This window comes from Ursus arctos, unplaced genomic scaffold (assembly GCF_023065955.2).
Source record: "Ursus arctos isolate Adak ecotype North America unplaced genomic scaffold, UrsArc2.0 scaffold_27, whole genome shotgun sequence".
NCBI classification, from domain to species: domain Eukaryota; kingdom Metazoa; phylum Chordata; class Mammalia; order Carnivora; family Ursidae; genus Ursus; species Ursus arctos.
In genome coordinates, this window is record NW_026622952.1 from 35,086,281 (window position 1) to 35,102,022 (window position 15,742).

The window sequence follows — 15,742 nt, forward strand, 5'->3', positions numbered from 1 at the left end:
ATTAAAGACCTTTGCATACCATGAGCACTGAATAAATTTTACTCTGTTATTATTATCAAGGGAGATTGCTGCCCAAAGAAGACCGTTCCCCTGGAGCTACGTGTGGGAAAAGTATGCCCATAGGGCTTGTCCAGACATCTCAGGGCTGAACTTCTAAGCCTTGCCTTTGGGAAAAGGAGCTTGCTTTTTGCAGATGCAAGGAGAGGGGAAGCTTGAGTTTTACTCTTGACTAAAACATGGCCCTAAGATCTTTGAGCCTAGATAAGTGTGGCAGAAGATGGAAAGCCTGTTGTTTCAAAGCTTCAAGCACTCTTTCCATAGGTAGCCTTTTGAATATACTGTTCCTTTGTGTAGTCCTGGAAATATTCTTTGTTCTGGGAAAATCATTCGCAGGCAGCGTTAACCCTTAATGCTGCTTCTGATAGTCATCTCTTTAGATATATGACAACTATATATAGTTTTTCTCAGTAAAAAATAAGCAAAACGCAGTTTTGCACAGAAACAACCTTAACGAAGGCTTTTTTTTTTTTCTTTTAAAGCATGATTGTTACCTTTCCTGGTAATACCCGTATCGTCTTCATCAAAGGAGTGTTGTGTAGATAACATGGGGAATTACTGGGTTTCTTCTGTAGCAGGCCCACAGTACATGATGGAGACATGACAGGAAAGTTCCACGAGAGTTTGGGAGGAGAGACTGATGACACATTTTCGTGGTTTGACTAATTTTTTTTAAAAGCCGCTTCCAAGGGCCCATCAACCAGTCAGCTAATCCACTTGTTCCAGCGGAGGTGGGAGGTGGGGGTGGGTGGAGCGTGGGGAGGAGCGACACTCCGCTCGGGAATCCTTGCCTTCCAAGTGTCGCCGTGCGTCCCGCACCCCCCCACCCCGGCCTCCAGCTCTCCTCTGAGCCCTGCCACTTAAACCCACCCCACCCCCCGCCTTCCGGGCCACCTTGAACACCTTCCACTTCGGACTCCTGGGAATTTCTCGGGCTAAATCCAGCCCAGAGGGTTCCCCGGACTCGGCGCGAACTGCCCTCCTCCTCCCGCGTCTCCGCCCCCTGCCGGGGCAGCCGGGCGCCGGGATAGGCGAGGGTGCCGAGGGTGCCGCCGCTGGGAAATGAGCGGTGCCCGGAGGGTGGCCCGGAGCTGCAGGTAACGCGCGCCGGAGCTCGGGCCCGAGCGGGCTCCGCGCACCGTCCCCTTCCCGGCGCGGCGACCCTGGGGCTGCGCGGGGCGTCCGGGGCGGCAGGGGCGCGGGGTGGGGGGGTGGGGGCGCGGCCAGCCCCGGCGCGGGTGGGGGCACTAACACTCCCCGCCTGTCGCGCAGCGACGTTCTGGCGGCTGTTCCCGGGAGCGGCGGGAGGCAGCGGCGGCCCTGAGAGGGGGCCGCGCGGCGGGGGCGCCGGCTGCTTCGGAAGATGGAGAAGTTTCTGCAGATCGCGCCTCACTCTCTGGCCATCGTCCTGGGCCCGGCAGAGGGGCCAACGGGGGAGAGGACGGGGGCCGCCCAGCCTGCGCCCCCGGCCCAGCCCCGCCAGCTCGCCCGGCACCACATCGGCTACGAGATCTTCGCCGACTTCAAAGCCGAGAACATGCAGCACTTCTGGAACAAGAAGGTCACGGCCGCGGTGGCCGAGACCTTCTTCCTGGGCTGGATCGACGAGCAGGTCCTGTTGATCCAGGGCAAGGAGGAGCATCTGGAGGCGCTGCGCGAGGGCTGGACGCGCCGGGCGCTGCGGCCGCCCTCGGGTTTCCACATCCGCTGCCTCGGTGAGTCCGGCCGCCGCCCGCGCCGTCCCGCCCCGAGCCCGCGCCCGGCCCCGCGACGGGGACGGCCGGCTCCCCCGGCGCCCCGCGCCTCCCTCCGCCTCCGAGCCCCGGCCGGGGGAGGGGCCGGCGGGCCTGCGCGAGCGCGGGATTGGGGAACTTCCTGGCACCGAAAACGGGGATTCGTACCTTTCCGCACACCCCCTCCCCCTCCGGCCCTCCGGAGCCTCCCTGGCGGCGTGGGCCGCGCGCTCCAGCGGGGCGGTGCCTGGGGACGCCCAGGTAGGCGGCGGCGCGGGAGGCTCGGTCGGCGGCCGCCGGCGGGTCTGCCGGGCTCACTTTTCCCGCACTGCCGGGATCGGGCCGGGGCGGCGTGCGGTCGAGAGGAGTCGGGAGAGGATTCTGGTGGCCTCCGGTAGCAACGGGCTCCGCCGCGCCAAGCGGCGGCGGCGGGCAGTTCAGGTGCGCGGCTGCCCCCACCCCGTCCCCCGACGTCCTTTCCGCGGGCGAAGACCCTGCCCCTCCGCGAGGCCCCCCGCTGCTTTCGCCCGGGGGGCGCGTCCCGCGGCTCTGCTGCTCGGTGGGTTGCGAGCGCCGGCTTTTCTGTGCGAGGCGGAGCTGTGGATTTCGTTTCAAACGTCTTGTCTCCGGTACATCTTTCTTTAGTTTTGCGCGTCTGAAGGGAGGAAGGGACACGAGGAAATCAAGGGAAAGCCTGATCCTCAACAAAAGTAGATAGTGTGGGGGGGTGGGGGGGAGCCGGATCGGTGATAGTCGCTGCGCGCTTCCAGTGTTGCCTGACCTGCTGTTTTCTTTTCTTTTTTAATCGCACTCCTATATTCTGAATCCAGATTGCGTCTCTTTGAGAATATACTTTTTAGTTTTGTACCTTGGGCCCAGTGGTTAAAAACGTATATGGTAAATAGTGGTGTTTAATGAAACGATTTCAAAAGGAAAGCATTCTTTCTAGTACCACGGTTTAGAAATTCTTTCAGGACGTTTTGGGAGGAGGTCAAAAGTTCAAACGCTGGAAGACTGTGAAGCCGCCTTTTTCGTTACCCACTGTTGCTATGCTGCCTTCCTCCGACGGCTTAGCTTATACGTGCTCCTGTGTCTTCCTGTACGCCTGTCGCAAATCTATTGCATTTTTTATTTAGTTGTATTTTGTATGTTTTTGTAAAGCAGAAATCTTTACAAAGCTTCCTTTGAATTGAGTATACAAAAAAAAAAACACAAAAAACAGGAAGGCTTGCATCTTGCGTGTTTTGTAACCTGTGCTAAATTTCAAAAAATGCTTTAATTTTTTTTTTTCTGTTTTACTTAAGCAAAAACCTCAGTGGACTACCTGTAATTAAGCTGCCTTAGTAAAGGGGCCAAGGTTAATGCCTCTGAGACCTGATCTGCTCTTGTATGTAGGGCTGCAACACACCAGAAAGCAAGGGTAGATGCAGGTATTTTTATGCCCCGTATAGATGACAGCGTTTTAATGGTTTCTTGTGAACTCGACTTCATTCTTATTTTTCCCTTTTCATTTTCAAAAATCTCAAACATATAAAAGTAGCATAATTCAAAAATCTTACATTGAATTCTCATGTACCCATCATCCAGCTTTGAAATATATCAGCACATCCGTGTTTCACCTCCACCCTTGTTCCTCACCTAATGCCATTTTGAAATCCCAGACATTGTATCAATAGCATTCGATTTGTAAATTTTTCAGTTCACATTTTTTTTTTTTCATTTCAGCAGAATTTGTAAACTCATAGGAACTGGGTATCTGTTCCATTCACCAAAGAGAAATATTTTGGCAATTTGAAAGGTTCCAAATTGCTGTAGTTCATTGACTGTGGTCCTGGTCTGGCTGGAGCGGTCTCCAGGGACTGGGTTGGGGGCGGAGGGGGTAGGGGGGTAGGGGCAGCCCTTGCATGGCTCAGCTCCACCAGGCACTCAGGATGATGATGGGAAGCAAAGACACCGCCTCCTGAAACAGCAGCACAGATAAAGGAGCAGGAGTGATGCCTGCTGGGATCCAGGTGGTTACTTTCTTTTGAGCTGCTCTGGGGGTTCAGAATTTCTGCTGGAATTCCAGTTGCGCTTCAGTAATGACCGTAAAATGCTGAATTGTTGGAGACAGTTTACCTGCTCTAGGGATTCTCTGTGGGAACCTCAGTGTCTGCTGTATCGAAGATACAAGCAATTCCAGATGACTTTTGCCTGCGATTCCAAAAAAGTATGTGGTTCTAACCAACTGTACAGTTTCAGGTGAGGGTTGGACAATGAGGAGGTGATGATGGCTTCAACAAGAAGCAGGGAAATAAGCGAGTCAAAGGAAAAGTTTTGATTTGGAATAGTCTCATTCCTTAGAAATGACCTGCTGTGGCCGTGTAGAAAAAAGTTCCGACGTTGGGTTGCCAGGACCCTTCAAAGGGACATGTGTGTTCAGGAAGGGAGGCGCGTTTCAAAACTGTGCTGTGTATTTTGAGTAAATCATAGTAAGTTAAATCCCATACGTGTTTATTGAGGGAGTACTACTTCCAGTCTCTGTGTCCCTCCCGAGACTGTAGAGACTGACAAGGTGTGCAGCCTTTTTGAGGGGAGACGCCCACAAAACTGGGCAGTGCTTTGAAGGGAGCAAGGAGCAGTTCCTTCCGCCTCGTGAGCTGGTAGGGAGGTTTCCCAGAGATGAGGCTTGAGTTAGACCGTGTGCAGATGTGGGGTGCAAGGGGTTCGTTCAGAGCACGACGGCTTTCCTCTGCAGGCAAGTGCATGAGCAGAGTTACCAGGTTGGGGAGCTCGTGGCATGTTTGGAAACGGGCTGGTTTGGGTGGCTGCGGAGAAGGGTGTGATCCAACAGTGGGAAAGGAGGCTAGGCCCACATGTAACGATGATGTGGAAGCCACTGGTGGCTTTTGAGCAGGGAGAGGGGTGACATGATTTGATCGTTGGTAGAAGGAGAATTCTGGGGCCAGTGGGAGTGGTGGATGGGACTGGGAGGGGATCAGACACAGGCGCCCCAGCTACGTCCGTGGACGCAGTTGTGGGGAGAGGTGGCAAGAGCTCTATTAGGGCCGTCACTCGCCTAGGTACATCCTACGGTCAAGGGTTATTTCCTTAAAGAAGGTACCATTTTAGCTGTGTTGTGTCTGGAGGGCCTTCCGGCCCCAGCCCCTAACCTGCCTTTGTGTGGGGCCCACACGCTCCTCCCCCTGGGGCTCGTGGGGTTTTCCCACCCGGCAGTCTTAGGCAGATCCAGCGGTCTATGCCATCGGGTCTCCCGACTTCACATCTCACGGGGCATGGCTTAGTTCTCCGTCCCTGCCAGTGGTTCTTCATATTTCCTCAGTTTATCCTTTGATATTCAAATACTTAGCACCAAATATGCTACATGGCTTTTTAGACTTTAAATCAGAGCTTATATTTTATATTATAAAGTTGTTTAGCACTTATGGGCATCAAAATTTTACTCTTATTTCAAAATCTTTATTGGGTTTCTCAAAAGGAGTTGCTCTCTTAAAGTGGTTTCTCCAAGTAGTAAAATCTTAAGATGGAATTGTAGGGTTTTTTTTTGTTTGTTGTTTGTTTGTTTGTTTTGGAGAGGGAGGCCAGGAGGGGCAGAGGCAGAGGCAGAGGGAGAGAAAGAATCTTGAGCGGGCTGCATGCTGAGTTGGGAGCCCTGCAGGGTTCCCTCACCCCCCTGATCATGACCTGAGCCAAAACTAAGAGTCAGACTCTTCATCACCTGACCTACCCAATAGTTGTGTGTGTGTTTGTTTTTTTAAATCTATTCTCCTGGGGCACCTGGCTGGCTTAGTTGGTAGAGCATGTGACTCTTGATCTTGGGGTCCTGAGTTTGAGCCCCATGTTGGGAGTAGAGGTTATTTAAAAAACAACAGCAGGGGCACCTGGGTGGCTCAGTCGGTTAAGTGACTGCCTCTTGATTTTGGCTCAGGTCCTGATCTTGGGGTTGTGGGACTCAGCCCTGCATGGGGTTCTGCGCTCAGCACAGAGTCTCCTTGCCCCTCTCCCTCTGCTCCTCCCTCCGCTCTCAACTCTTTCTCTCTCAAATAAATAAATAAATTTTTAAACAACAAAACCAAAACCAAACAAAAAATGTATTCTCCAAAAAAAGTTTGTCTGTACTCCCCCAGAAGTTTATTTTGTTTATTTAAGTCAACTTAAAATTGGATAATATTCGTAGACTGAAGGTTGGGATTGATTCATGACTGTTATGAAGCTTTTTGAATGAGAGATGCTGCTTCATTCAACAGCTGGAACACGGACGGCTTTCTGGGAACTGAAGTGGAGAACCGGTCAGACACAGTCCTTGTACTTCTGGAGGTTCCATTCTAGTGGGGCAGCAGACAGTTCAAAAATTTAGGGAAGAGATCGGAGTTTCACATAGCTACAAGTGCGGTAGAATTTATGCGGATGATGAGATGAAGCGTGATGAGAAATGGAATAATACTCAACCTGTATCGATCATTTATTATTGTCTAAGTGCTTTATTTTTATTAACTAATATGTTTTTTTTTTAATTGGAGTATAGTTGACACACAATGTTACATTAGTTTCAGGTGTAGAACAGTGAGTCAACAAGTCTCTATGCTTTGCCAGGCACATCACAAACGTGGCTGTCATCTGTCCCCATACAACACTGTTCCGTCACTGCTGGCTGCATTCCCTGTGCCCTAACTCTCATCCCATATTCGTATTCGTTCCCTAATTGGAAGCCTGGACCTCCCATCCCCCTCCACCCATTTTGCCCCTCCCCCCCCTCCGGCAACCACCACTGTGTTCTCCATATTCATGGGTCTGTTTCTGCTTTTTGCTTGTTTGTTAATTTGTTTTGTTGTTTAGATTCCACATATAGGTGAAATCCTATAGTATTTTGTTTTCTCTTATTTCACTTAGCATACTATTAACTAATCTTTAAGACAGTTATCCCATTTAGGTATCATTATTTTACCCGTTTTACAAATGAAGAAATTGAGGGACGGAAAAACCAAGTACTTCTCCAAGGACACCTAGTTAGTAAGAGAAGGAGCTAGGATCTGGGTCCAGACAGTGGGTCTTGTCTTGTCTTCTTTTCTCTTTTCCCCTTCCCTTCCTTTCCTTTTGGTCAGGTGGTCCTGACCAAAATTTCCTTCCAAGACACACACACCCTCCCAGCAATTTAGGGGACTGGGCGGCCCAGCAGCAGCCGGCTTCACCGGAGGTGGCTGCGTCCTCCTTTTCTCTTAACACGACGGAAAAGAGAAACCAGTGTCGGGGTCGAGGATGTCGCCTAAGACCATCGTGTTTGGGCTTCCTTTGGGCCAAACAGGTCGGTCCGTCACGTGGTGTGGTTGATCATTGTGCAGGGCTCAGGCAAACGAGAGTGACTTCTTCACCTTCTGCCGCGAAGCTAGCGCCCTTCCCCACCCGTGTGCGGAGCGACTGCCCTGTAATAGCATCGGCTTCGTGTAGCGCTTGACTGATGAGCAGTCCGCCCACAACGGAAGAGCGCGTGGAGATCCGCTCGGCCTGTTGGAGGACCGGAAAGAGCCAGCCAGGCTGGGGCCGGTGGAACCAGCAGAAGAATGGCAATGCAAGGCGGGACAGGAGATGAGGTCAGAGGGGCCGGCGGCCTCCAGGCCACGTGGGGCCTCCTGGGATTTTATTCTGTGCTGACAAGGCGCTGAGCATCCAGGAAGCACAGAGCCCTGGGTTGGGGGTCTACAGAATATCCAGAAAAGTTTCAGACACGGGCTTCCCTCTTAGAGAACCTGACCTCTCATATTTAGAATCTCAGGATGAAGTCTAAAACAGCGGACGGTGATGCATTTCAAGTTTTATTAATTTCTGGCTGGTCATAAAAAATATTTTTATGAATTACCTCACTCTGGCTCCAAGATATTTTCAGTCAAGGCGTGTCAGTTTCATTGTAATAAAGCTTTTAGAATGAACTTCTGAGACTCACAGGCTCGCTGTGATAACTGCGAGGCTTGGCGGAGATTTATAAATTTGACCCGGAGCACACGTTTGCCTTCCTCTTGCATGAAGAGGTAAATTTGCCAGTTATCCCCAAGTTCTTCTTAAAGGAGCATACAGCTGAAAGGTGGTTGTGTCTCTTGGGCCGGAGTGAAAGCACTCAGGTGCTTTGGGGTAAAAACCCAGAGAGGTCTGTTGTATACCAACTACTTGCTACAAATACTTTTGAAGGTTTGGTCCTGCTGAAAGTATCTCGCAAGGTGATGTGTATGAGATGGGCTTTCATAGTCGCCTGAAGTTTGGACACGCGCTTGTGTCATTATTCTACTCAGTTCGTGCACGTGGAAAACAAGTTTAGAACCCTTCTGCTCTGTAGTATCGCTGTAGACATAACACAATCCCAGACTTGTTTTTTACTTTCTTTTTTTTTTTTTAAAGATTTTATTTATTTATTCGACACAGAGAGAGACAGCCAGCGAGAGAGGGAACACAAGCAGGGGGAGTGGGAGAGGGAGAAGCAGGCTCATAGCAGAGGAGCCTGATGTGGGGCTCGATCCCACAACTCCGGGATCACGCCCTGAGCCGAAGGCAGACGCCCAACCGCTGTGCCACCCAGGCGCCCCTGTTTTTTACTTTCTGAACTAATGATCCTGTTTATCTGAATGAGGAGGCTAAATAGATGTATTGATAAGGTACAAGCTGTGAATATAATCTATTAACATATAAGTATTCTATATATGCATATATAGAAATAAATCTATCTTTAAGGAGATCCTACACTAAGGACTTTTTAATAACCCTTAATCACATTGGCATCAGAGGATGTCTATAGCAACTTTTGATACTTTGATAGCAGGCAATCTTTTTTTTGAGAGAGAGCGGGAGGGAGCGTGCTGGAGTGTGGGCGGCGGCTTGGGGGAGGGGCAGAGAGAGAGAGAATCCGAAGCAGGCTCCGTACCCAGCACAGAGCCCCTGTCAGGGCTTCATCTCCCGACCCTGAGATCATGACCGGAGCCGAAATCAGGAGCCGGATGCCCAACTGAGCCACCCAGGAGCCCCACAGTCAATCTCTCTGGATAGAGAACAGTAAATGGGGACCCTGTCAAGGACCAGAACTAGAGATACCTCTGAAGAATTTGATAAATGACTTTAGGTAAAGAGGTGAAGAGGCTCCATCAGAGTCGTTTTGGGGTGGAAACGAAGGTAAACCCTCCGAGGAGGGCAGAGCCAGCGGCGGACACTGCGTGGAACACTCTGGGTCTAAGACGTTCGTATGATGGGAACAATGTGAAAGCATAGCTCTGGGCTGCCAGTTTTACTCTCAAGACACAAGTAAACACAACAACATTCCTCTATTTTTTCAATGTCTTGTTAAGGCCCTAAAATAAAATTTTCTGAAGTCAGGGCCCATCTGTCGATGCAGAATGACTTGTGTCTGAAACCAGGATGTCACCTTCCCCTTTCCCAATACCTAACTCATGGGGAGCATAGAAAGTCCCTCTGTTTGTTGAAAGCTGGCTGATTAGTAGTCTGTCCAAAATAGCCATCTTGTCAGGAATCTAGCGGTCCCTGGAGGTCCCTAAAGCCTTACCAATGTCTTCAAGGGGTGCAGTGCAGTCTGGTGGGATTTCGTTGTCTTACCACCTGAGATCACTGCAGCTGTGTCCTCACAGTCAGCCCCGGGTGCTGAGGGGGTGCTGGCTCGAAGGACGGCTGCCAGGCTTCTGCTTTGTTCCTTCCTGGGAAAGGTGCTGTCTCTTAGCATTCTCCTTCTGTGGCTGCCAGGCTTCCTCCAATGCTGTGTCAGACACCACGCCCCCCCCCCCCAACTTTCCCTCCAGGGTTTGGGCAATTTTTCCTTTCACACCTTTGCAGCAAAAGATTATGATTACATCTCTGCCTTTCCAAGTAGTTTTCTCTCCCCCAGATTTTTCTAGAAACTGAAGTTCCCCTTAGGCATCCATTTATAGGACAATAGAGCTCAGCGCCTGCTCTTCTAAGGAACTTTATCTTCAGAAATTCCAGGCTACCCTTCCCCCCACCCCCATCACCACCGTGCCACCCTTGAAAGTGACCTTCATGCGTCCTAGACAGTTTCTGACTCCTTCATGCGGGGATAGAGGGGGAGAACAGTCCACATATTTAACCCCTTAGAGGGTTGATAGGATTCTCAAGACAAAATTTTATTTGTATACAGATATTTCCAAACCTTTCGCTCTTGTCCCTTTAGGCTGTGTTCTACTCATGGGTCGGTCATGCGGTTCCAAGCCCCCTGGCAGCAGAAGGCGGCTGCCCGCCCACCCCAGAGAGCTGTGGGTGTTTGCAGCCACTCCCACACCGATTCCCAGTTCCTTCCCTCTCTGACTTCTGCTTGGTGCTGCTGTGCTTTATTCATAAAGTCACAGACCCACCAACCTCCCAGCTCAGTTTCTTAATCCTTCCTGCTTGCTAGGCCGTGGCCCTTGGTGGGTGCCCTGAGCTGGGAGGGGCCGCCCCCGAGCATTGCGGGATCGAGTGTGTGTGTGAGGGAGAGGTTGGGAGCGTGGAGGAGGGCGCAGGTGCATGACTGACGCATGCCCAATGCCAGGGCGAAGGCCGAAGAAGAGGCGAAGCCAGGGCACAGGGATCACAGGGAAGCTCGGAAGACCGCCTGGTGTAGGTGAGGTGCAGGACGGTTTTCAGGAATCACGTCCTCCTCTTGGAAGTTTTCTGTCCCTGTGGGACAGGGCGGGGTGGGGACTGGGCCCTGTGCATTCTCTCTACTGGTCTCTCCCAGGTCTGGAGGAGGCTCCTGGGCTGAACTGTGTGGGCCTGTGGTAGAGGGCTTCTCCCTGCTGCGCGACGAGAACAGTCCAGGCTGAATAATTCACCTTGGCCTTTGTCCTTACATCTCTGCCTGTGGTCAACCGGCCAGACACTTCTAGACTCCCCCCGAGGCAGGAAAGGATAATACAGCTCCATGAACCCTGCCATCCTTCTGGAAAGAAATCCCAACTCTTTATCTCATTGATTGCGCATGCTGCAATCTCATACTTCCCATATTCACCCACATCCTCAAACCCGCTCCCTCCAAAATGCCCTCTCACCCCCAAGGTTCTGACGCCCGGCCCGTCCTTTCCCCATCGTTCCTTCTCGTTTGGTCTTGCCGAGCATGGGGAGATTTGAAAGCCTGCTGACTTTGGAATTAATACAGAATCTCAGGAGAGAAGAACGACTGGTTGTCACGGGGGGACTTTGTGACCAGCACAATTTGTCTGGGTTGATCACTTTCTTTTCATCAGAGTCTGGTTATTAATTTGCTTAAAAAAATAAGAAAGAGGCTTTTAGTTAGTAACTGTGAAGTGCTGATGTGAAGGAAAGAAATCAGTACTTCAGAAACCACGTCTCTGAATGCTGCTAGACAGTGGGCTTACTCTAGCATCTTCTACTCCTTCCTGTATCTTTAACGTTTCCTCTTATGGTGAAGAAGGAGCATTCTAGAACACAATCTTTATGCTGTATGCTCCTTCATTTTATTAAATGTTCATTAGCTCTACTTCAAGAGTTGGTAACTGGGTCAGAAGTTGTTCCAGGCACTTTGATACGTTATCTCATTTAATCCTTATAGAGGTAGTGCTAACATTTACTTCTGTTTTGTAGAAGAGAAAACAGGGGTTCCGAGAGTAACCTTGCATGAACAAGCAATCTCAAATTCAACTCAGTATTCTGATTCCAGAGTCTGAGCTGTCAACCTTTTTAAAACTGGTTGTCATTTCTTTTTCTTTTTCTTTTTTTACTCAGACCATCTTGATTTATTGAACTTTAGCTTTTTCAGGGGATCAGTGGAGCTCATAACCAAGCCCACCTTAGCAGAATGTCAGATTATCCTGCAGTTATTTCCTAGTTCATGAGTATGGAGTTGGAATTGATGTCCTCAGCTCCTGGGGGAATCTCCAGATTGGCTTCCTGACTCTGGAGTAAGTAGGGACTGTTTCAATGGAGAGAGCCTCGTGGCAGCCCCGGGTCTCTCCACTTCCAGTAAAACAGTCATAAAGTCTTTTGTGTCTTTGGAGAAGAGGCTCACAGAGGTTTAGACTACATCAAAGACTTGAACGATTCAGGGTGGAAATTTCTGTCTCATCCCCATTTAACTCTCAGGTATGACAGGTGCAGAACGACAGAGTATCTCGAGCTTCATGAGGCAGTGACTAGTATCGCAGCTCCTGATCTGGGTGTGGTCTCATTAGAATACATCCGTACAGCCATCGGCACAGTGACCCCCAACTGATAGATACATCTAGTTTGTAAAAGTTTCCAAATACAAGCTGGTATACATAAAAAATTTCCACATGAATACATACACACGTATGCACACATATGTAGTAAGAGTAAAACGAGGGTTGTGCAACCGTTGTCTAATTTAAGAATAACGTGTTACAGGAACGGCGGTACCATTTTTGTGCTTTTCTTCCATGGCATTCTCTTCTCTCTCTGCAAGAGGTAATAATTATCCTGAAATTTCTGTTACTCCTTCCCTTGATTTTCTTTTGTAAGTTCACCAGATGTGGTTCATTCCTGTTTTGAACTTCATATGCGTGGAGTCATACGGCAAAACCGCTTGTCATTTCTACTGGATGAAGGTTTTGGCTTCGCTCACTGTCACTGAGAATTTTATTTCTCTTGTACTGTAATTTCTTATGGATGTTAAACAAAGTAGTCTCATCTGGATTATGATTTGCAAAACATTTTTAAAACATACATCGATCGATATCCCACCAAATAGGTGAAGCGGAGGCCTAAAGACAGTACTGTGGTCTTGATATTTAAAATGCAGGGTCAGGGGATAGCCAACACATGCCTTTATTGTTAATTTTTGCCTTTTATATACGTATAAATACACATATAATTATATATTTATACATATACGTGTAAGTGTATGTACATTTATGTTACATGTAGACATACACTTGATACAAAGTTTTCTCTCATCCTTTTTACCTTGAAATCTTTATCCAGAATTCATATTACCACCTCTGTGTTTTGGTTGGTATATCGCTGCCACCTTTTTCTTTTTAATCTTTTGTGTTTGTTTGTTTGGGGTTTTTTTGTTGTTGTTTTTTAGAGAGAAAGAGAGAGAGTGTGAGGGGGGAGGGGCAGAAGGAGAAGGAAAGAGAGAATCTCAAGCAGACCACATGCTGAGCGTGGAGCCTGACGCGGGGCTCGATCTCATGACCCGGAGATCATGACCTCAGCCGAAACCAGGAGTCAGACACTTAACTGGCTGAGCCTCCCAGGCACCCCAAGTCCTCTTGTGAATTTTTTTTTAATGTGGTCTCCATGCCCAGCATTTTAATCTTTTGTATCCTTCGGCTTTGGTGTGTGTTTTATAAGCAAGCTGGAGTTTGAATTTTAACTCAAGGTGAAGAGTACTTGTCTTTAAGGTATATTGAGCCATTAGAAGTATTGTAGTAACTGGTATGTTTGTTCTTATATGGAACTTTTATGTTTATCTGGAAGGCCCTACAATATCAGCTTTTTATAAATCATTTGCTTTGTGCTGGAGGGGTGCAGTGTTATTCTCAAGTGCTCACTGCAAGTTTTTCAAATGAAGAATTAAATCCCTTCTTTGCTGTTTTCTTTTTGACCTTGTAACTAGAGCAGCGGTTTGCAAACCTGATTATTCTGTGGATTAGTGAGCCCGAATTCTCCACCATCACAGAGAGAAAGAAAACCACAGCTGCTATCTTGCATTTCCCAGGAGGGAGCCAGTGTAGACATGAGTTGGTAAAGCATTCCCTCCCTAGCCTCAGACAGTGTTGATTTGGACTAGAGGCAGTTGACTGTGTTCCCGCTTGACCAGGCCTCAGAGCAGGGCGGGGGTGGGGGTGCACGGGCAGTGGCACGCATTTATTCTGTACGTCCTTGTCGTTTGGAAACTGGGTATTTTGTTTTGTTTTTTGTTCACACTGTGCAAGTGTCTTAGATCCAGTACTCAGAGGCAGCAAGTGAGGGATGTTGGCATTGTTCTGAGTTAAAACTGGCTCCCCGAGCAGGCAGCCCTCAGGCATTTCTGCAAAGAGATTTCCAGATGTTCTAAGCAAGCACCGGCTCTTTGGTCCAGGCCCAGCGTGTGGAGCGTCATGCTGTTCTTTTGGGTGACAGTTTCGGTGGTTGTCACTGTCCTCTGCTGTTTTAAATCTTCCATGTTTTTCATGTGGAAGAGATGGATTTATGTTTGAAACTACTTATGTCAAATCAAGGAATAAATAAAGACAAGAAAGAGACCAGAAGATTCTTGTAATGGAGGCAAGTCATCAGCTTGGAGAAGCCCAAAAAGACAAATCAGATGGAAATTGCTGGTGGCGTTAACTCAGTCTGTGTGACTGATAGAAGGTTTCCTGTACAGAAAAGGTTTAATCTTATGATTTTTTCCCCTTCTTTCTTTTAAAAATGTGCACTTATATATCTCTTTGGTGCTGTGGAAGAAACAAGGCTCAGAAAACTCCAGAATGTCTGTTTTCTTTTCTTTTTTTTCTTTTTTTTCCTTTCCTTTCCTTTTCTTTTCTTTTCTTTTCTTTTCTTTTCTTTTCTTTTCTCTTCAAGATTTTATTTATTTATTTGAGAGAGAGAGAGAGCACAAGTGGGGGGAGTGGCAGGCAGAGGGAGAAGCAGACATCCGCTGAGCAGGGAGCCCGATGCGGGACTCGATTCCAGCACCCTGCGATCATGACCTGAGCAGAAGGAGCTGCTTAACCGACAGAGCAGACACCCCAAATGTCTTTGTATTGTGTCTTTGGCACCCCAAATGTCTTTGTTTTCTTGAAACAATACCAGTTTGTTTTGTTCTGAAGGAGGTGACTGCTCATTATAAAGTGGCTCGAAGTAAGAAAGCCTGGATTCCTTGAAGTCCAGCTGTATGTAGCTACACTTGTACTGAAAATGAAAATGCAACCTTAGCCAGGTAATTTACATGTAATTTGCATAAACTATATTTTAAATTTACATTAACTCAAACTGATGATTAGTTGATAAGTGCACATTGTGCATAATGCCTTTTAATGTGGGGCGCCTGGGTGGCTCAGTCGTTAAGCGTCTGCCTTCGGCTCAGGGTGTGATCCCAGGGTCCTGTGATCGAGCCCCGCATTGGGCTCCCTGCGCAGCGGGGAGCCTGCTTCTCCCTCTCCCACTCCCTCTGCTTGGGTTCCCTCTCTCACTGGCTGTCTCTCTCTCTGTCAAATAAATAGATAAAATCTTAAAAAACCCCCCACCTTTTAATGTGTCTACACTTTTTAAATGACTTCAGATCTGAAAAAAAAGGGAGCTTTGCTGAAAGCATTACATTGCTTTCAATGATTCCCCCCCCCCTTTATAATTTCTGGAAATTTATTAGTAGAAGAGGGAGGGATCATTTACATGCAAAGGAACGTGAATTGAAGTTATTTCTGAAGAGCAATTTGCTGTGAATTGGTGAGTTCACAGAATTTCGGTGACTGGAAGGTTGTCTCCTCTGTTAGAATGTAGATCTGTGTTGGCCAGTCTGAGGGTCAAGAGTACGACCTATTCAGAAAATGCTTCTCCTTTCAAGGAGAGGGATTTAGAGTCTGTGCAATCGTGCAGAGACACTCTGAGTCCTTTTCTCTAAGCGCTGACCCTGGGTACTCCAAAGTTCTGAGGATTTCAGCATGTGCGCTCAAATGAGTGAGTGAAGTCCTCTGTAAGATTGCTAACCTATTCAGTTTCCCGAGTAGGCGGGTCATTGTGCCAAGTTTGTCCTCATGCCCAAAAGATTATTTAGACATTTTAGTTAAGACACTGCCTTCTCACGTCACAAAAGTTGACACGATCACCATTTATACAATCACATAGGTTAGAAGAATTGGCTTTTGTATTTTACTTGCTTATATTCGCAGGTTCACTGTGAATGTGTCTTTTCCATTAGATTGTAACTTCTTTGAGGGTGGAGACTGATAAACTTCAGTTTTTATGTCCTAGTCTAATTCTCTATGTAATGTGGATTTAGAAGT

General features: G+C 48.3%; 1 protein-coding gene across 5 annotated transcripts in view; it reads left to right on the top strand.

The window, feature by feature from the left end:
• The first annotated feature begins 827 nt into the window (after positions 1-827).
• Positions 828-15,742, top strand: part of STOX2 (storkhead box 2) — a 209,027-nt gene continuing 194,112 nt past the window's right edge. For 4 of the 5 annotated variants that reach the window (XM_026508571.4, XM_026508573.4, XM_048226228.2 and 1 more), the window contains exons 1-2: positions 828-1,154; positions 1,330-1,772. In XM_026508571.4, the coding sequence (XP_026364356.1) occupies positions 1,421-1,772 (352 nt within the window). In that variant the 5' untranslated portion in view covers positions 828-1,154; positions 1,330-1,420. Of the gene's footprint in view, positions 1,155-1,329; positions 1,773-1,876; positions 2,232-15,742 lie in introns of those variants that run through there. The other variant, XM_044387593.3, reaches the window with a different exon arrangement.